We start from the raw sequence: 5575 nt of genomic DNA, 5'->3' as shown, positions 1-5575 counted from the left end.
GCATTTAAAATGCTAAAAATCATTTTTTAACCAAAAAATCATCATTTTGTATATTTATGTTAGTCCAAAAAATCTGAAAGTTTGTTCACACATTGAAGTTGTAAAGTTTGTTTGATCTGCAAAGTTTGAAGTCCATATGTTCTTTCATTTGAGAGAAACAAAAAAAAAGAAATCTTCTTGTTACAAGTTAGTTGGAGAGTACGGATTTCAAAGCAATGTTGAAGGGCTGAAGATAAGAGGTTCCATGTAGCTCGACCTACAGAGGAACTTTCTGAGGTCAACAAGGGGTGTCTACTACGCATCATTTATTAAGGATGTCTTTCGAGTTTGGATCCTGGATGAATCATTTGTTCAAATGAAGTGGGTGTTGAAGGGTGAATACAACCTAAAGCGTGTACGGACGTCATATCAGCATGCTCATGGTCCATGGGTCTTGGAAGACATTAACTATGGATTATTTAGTTCTCAACTTCCCCTAGTAAAAAAGAAAGCGGCCGTGGAAGAAAAGGCTGAATGGAACTCAGACGATGACAGTGTAGATGACAACGTAGATGTGGTTCAAGAGTGTAACCATGCATGTGACATACTCGGATTTCACCCGTTCAAAGAGATTATGTTCATGAGCAGCTTCACGAAAGAAACATGGGTTGCCACGGTACATGCCTTCCATTTGAATAGCTCAAGTGTTGAATGCATAGGCAACATGAGCCGAGCGAAATATGATGTTTTTGAACTCATGACACGTTCCGATCAAGAATACAAATATTTTCCGTACACCCATGTTGGGTCGGTGAGTTTCATAGCAACAAATGTAATTTACAATGTCAATCATCTGGAGCCTGGGCATGCAATTTTAGTTTTGATTATTTATTTTCTGCTGTGGGTACATTATTGTTATTAGCTAGCAATATATTTGTAGCTATTGTTATGAACTATCAAGATTCCTGTGTGAATCTTGCATGTGTTTTTGACTCAAATTAAGCATCTAGCTAGTATGAACATGTCAATCATCACAGTGAGGTACCTGAAGTCGCAAGAAACGTCACATCATCCAATTTGCATCGACCAAACATGAATCACTCGTGACTCATCAACCTGAAACAACATTCATGCATGCCAGATCATCGGATATGCAGCAACATGCATCTTTTTGCTTACTTGCCTCATCATCATGGCATCACAAACACATTGGTCTGGTCTGGACCCACCTACACAACACTGTTAGTGTCCAGAGCGTGTCAAGGCATCACCTGAAAAGGATGCAAACGCTGTCAGCTCCCAAAATGCCTCAACGATACAAGAAATAAACAACAAGAGCATTTGTTGTAAAACATATATAATTACTTGAATGTTGAATCTTTATTTAGTATAGACTTCAGAGGAAATGAAAAATGAATGCTGCATTATAGAGAAACGACAACGGCTGCAAACTGATGTCAAAGGTGATCAAGATAACCTTTAATCTACAGCCGGATAAAACTGTGTAGTAACTTCATTCGGTTCAGCTATCCAAAGTGCATCCATCAGCCAAATTCAAATCCAGCACCAAAATCATGGTGACGAAAAAATATAGCACTAAATCTAGCATCACGACACACAAAAAACCCTATGAAAATGGATGGTCCACATTAACACCACCAAGTATCCAAATCCGCCAATTTCAAAAGCAATGCCCATTCCGTACTCACCTAAATCAACAAACGATTCGGGAATCAAACCTTACAAACACACTAGATCTAGCAAGACAAAAAGTTACCAGAGCAACGGATCCAAATAGACTACTAGTTCCAGTGCGGCCTACTTGCTCCACAACAACGGTCGACGAGCACAAGAACATGCTGTCGGGATGAAAAACATAGCGGGGTAGTGGTGGGTGGGGGAGAGGTAATGCACCCTCACCGACACTCAGATTCAAAAACGTCACCTCTTTCCTACACGAGCACACGGTGGAAAATGCTACAGCTGCATAGAAGAAAAACAAAGAGTGGGTGCGGGAAAGCTCACCGACGACTCCCGCCGTCCGCCGCTATTCTTTTTGTTTTGTTTTGCAAATGAGTAAATTTCATATAATTTTTTGCGGCTAAATGAGTAAATTTCATTAATCGACCACAACCATTACTGTCATGTTGACACATGAGGTCAACCTCATCAGGAGCACATCGCAACACACTGCAGTTTTAGGTAAAGTATGGCCTAACTGAGCTGGCATATGACTGACCACATATTGCTCCTGCCTTACCGATCTAATTTCATGTTGGCGTCTACCCAAAAACTGCTTGTCATCTCTCACAAGTGCAGGGATCATTGATCATATGTGTGAGTGTTGTACAGTTCGTCTCCAACACTAGCCTTTCCGAATTCTGATCGAACAATGATTATATGTGTGAATGTCCGCCGCGATTCAATCCGATCGAATCCAGAAACTCGTGGAGGGGAAATATGAGACTAGCAGAGGAAATGGGGCGAGTGGCGCAGAAATCGAACTCGAATAGCCCTCTCTCCCTGGATTGAATGCCAGTGCGTGAGTGGGGAAACGCGGGGGAAATATGAACAACCGCGCGCGCGGCGATTGTCAACCGCATCGGTGGATTCCATTGTGCCCACAAGTCATACAGATAGAGCGTCTGTGGGCAGAGTAGCACGCGCATTAAAAAACGGCTTGCGATGGAGAAGCGACGCGACGCACACGATCTGATATGGACGGCATCGACACTGTTCATAACTGCTGCGAAACTGACGTGGTTCACCAGTTACAAAACTCGTTTTCTTTTTGGATGTTATCTCAGAACCAACAAATCAGCAAATGTTTGCTGGCCTCCCTCAATTTTTTTTATTTGCTGCCAGATGCGTCTAACAAAATAATAGGAGGTTGCGATGGAGTGGCTAAAAAATTAGTACCGTGTTCATACATTGTATGTTTTTTTGGACTGTGCTACATATTGGTGGGGTGACAAATCCAGTAATCCATCGCCCTCCCAGCCGTCAGATTAGCGAGGATCAAGCGGCCCACTATCCCTTTCGCATCGAAAACATGCCCATGTTTCAGAAACACTCAGGATGTTACAATCCCTTCCCTTTGAAGAAAACATGGGCCGAGTGTCATGCGCACCGGATTGCAAAATGCTCTGTTTTGCGACTGAAACATGGGCAATGTTACAATCTCAGGCTGAGTTCTCACATAGACGTGTCACACTTAGGAGGCGGCGCGGATGCCACGGTGAAAATCAATCAAGTGAGCCATAGTGTTTTTTTTTTCTTTTTTGCATCGTCAAACATTGCAGTACTACTTTTTTTTAAATCGTCAAACATTGTAGTTGTTGTATGCCGTGGGAGAAGTGGACTCTAGCTTTGTTTTACCTTGTGTACCGTGCCGGCCGACTTCCTGCACAGCCTTGGTCAATATACATATCGGATCCGATCCATCCATCCATCTATATATCCATCCAATGGGAGATCGATCGTTTGCGTAGCGAAGCCTAAACCACGGGCCGGATCGATCCATGGAACGCCGCCTGCGACAGCGAGATTCCAGTGACCTGGACCTACCCGACGATGTGCTCGCCGACGTGCTCCGCCATCTCCCGCCGCGCTGCCTCGCCGTGTCGCGCTGCGTCAGCAAGGCCTGGCGCCGCGCCATCGACCAGCGCCGCCTCCTGCGCCCGGACCTGCTCCCGCTCTCGCTCGCCGGCATCTTCATGAACTTCGGCTGCCACACATTCTCAGAGTTCTTCTCCCGTCCCTCCTCCTCTTGCAAGAAGATCAACGCCAAGCTTGACTTCTTGCCTCCCATCGAGCACGATCCCTATGAGGAGGAGGACTATACCGTCTTCGAGCACTGTAACGGTCTCCTCTTGACCAGCGAGTGCGTGGTCAACCCTGCTACGCGACGCTGGGATCCTTTGCCTCCGCTCATGCCCTTCACCGACCCCATGGGGATGAGCCGTGTTTTCGGTCGGTATCTAGCTTTCGATCCCACCTTGTCGCCTCACTACCAGGTGTTCAGGGTCCCTTATCTGCCCCCGAGGCCTTGTCAGCCCGGAGACCGAGGCTACCGAGGTCCTGAGGATTATGTAGACCCTCTGGTCGACAAATCTGAATGGCCGCCGTCTACATTCATCTTGAATGTCTTCTCGTCAAAGTCGTGTCGTTGGGAGGAGAGGTCTTTTGCTAGACAAGGTAATGCTGCAGGGATTGTTGCTGAGCTGCGACTGCGACTGCAACATGGGTGGCACTATGGTGCCGTCTATTGGCGACGAGCACTTTACGTGCACAGTCAAAATAATTTTTTCTTGAGGTATATATGTACTCGACGTCTCGACCCATTCCATTATTAGTTTGATCACGCTGACGCTTATTATAACCATAATAAAATGGCTACTCAATTAGTCTGTTTATTTTACATATTCATAAGAGTGATTTGATTGTACAGGATATCCTTGACAGACGATACGTACCGTGTGATCAAACCACCGACGGCTATGGATATCAGGGTGCACTCTTGTCTAGGAAAATCCAAAAAAGGGGTGTACATTGCATCATTCATTAAGGATGTCTTTCGAGTTTGGGTCCTAAATGAATCGTATGGTCAGACGAAGTGGGTGTTGAAGGGCGAATATGATCTTAAGCGTGTGCAAGCGTTTGATAATGATGTCCATGGTCCCTGGGTCTTAGAAGACATCAACTATGATTCATTTCGTTCTCAGCTTCCAAAAGCCAACAAGAAAGCAAGAGTTGAAGAGTTTGAGTGGAGCTCAGAGAATGATGATGATGATGACGATGATGCTGATGACAAGAGTGAGATTATCGGAGAAAACAACTATGAAACATTTCGTTCACAACTTCCGGAAGTCAACAAGAAAGCAATGGTTCAAGGGAGACTTGAGCGGATGCGCGATAACGAGGCTGTTGACGGCAACGAAGAGGAGCGCCACCGTGCATGTGACGTGCTCGGATTTCACCCCTACAAAGAGATTCTCTTCTTGAGCTCCTTCAAGGAAAGAGAATGGAAGGCTACAGTGCATGCATATCATTTAAATAGCTCAAGGGTCGAATGCTTAGGGAACATGTGCCCAACACAATACCAGCAAATCGAAGAGCAAGAACAGCAGGAACTGGGAGTACGTGAATTTTTTCCATACACGCCATGTTGGACCGGTGACTATCCTAGAAACAAATAATTTATAATTCCTCATGTAGGCTGCTTTGGTTTTGTTTATTTCCTAGAAACAAATTGATCGTTAATGTTATGTTTGTTACCCGTGGTACACAACTGTTGTTACCAAATAGCTAGATTCCTCATGTGAATCATGCATGTGAGTTTGAATCAATTAAGCATCTAGCTAGTATATACGAACAACTAGAACAGTACGCGCCAGGTTTGCATTACAAGGCAAGAGATTAACATAGTGAGAAGCATAATTAACAAGAAGCACTAATCTTTGATATTCAAGCCTAATAATATTAGGGGTAGACTTAAGAGTTTACCTAGAGTAGGGGGGCAATGGCCCCCTTTGGCCCCTATGAAGCTCCGCCACTTCCCGGCAGGGCTGCCCATGCTAGGCAACCTCCACCAGCT

The 5575-nt window shown here is 44.8% G+C and overlaps 1 protein-coding gene across 1 annotated transcript; it reads left to right on the top strand.

Annotated features, from left to right (window-relative positions):
• Nucleotides 1-3458: 3458 nt before the first annotated feature.
• On the top strand, nt 3459-5177 carry LOC123097200 (uncharacterized). The gene is made up of 2 exons (XM_044518921.1): nt 3459-4294; nt 4430-5177. The coding sequence occupies exons 1-2, from the start codon at nt 3501-3503 to the stop codon at nt 5175-5177; spliced, it is 1542 nt and encodes a 513-aa protein (XP_044374856.1). The 5' UTR covers nt 3459-3500.
• Nucleotides 5178-5575: the final 398 nt, after the last annotated feature.

This window comes from Triticum aestivum, chromosome 4D, assembly GCF_018294505.1.
Source record: "Triticum aestivum cultivar Chinese Spring chromosome 4D, IWGSC CS RefSeq v2.1, whole genome shotgun sequence".
NCBI lineage: Eukaryota > Viridiplantae > Streptophyta > Magnoliopsida > Poales > Poaceae > Triticum > Triticum aestivum.
This window is presented reverse-complemented; position numbering and strand designations above follow the sequence as displayed.

Coding starts and splice junctions, on each gene's coding strand:
- LOC123097200 (XM_044518921.1), top strand. CDS start 3,501: ATGGAACGCCGCCTGCGACAGCGAGATTCCAGTGACCTGGACCTACCC. Junction 4,295..4,429: donor CAAAATAATTTTTTCTTGAG/GTATATATGTAC, acceptor TTGATTGTACAG/GATATCCTTGACAGACGATA.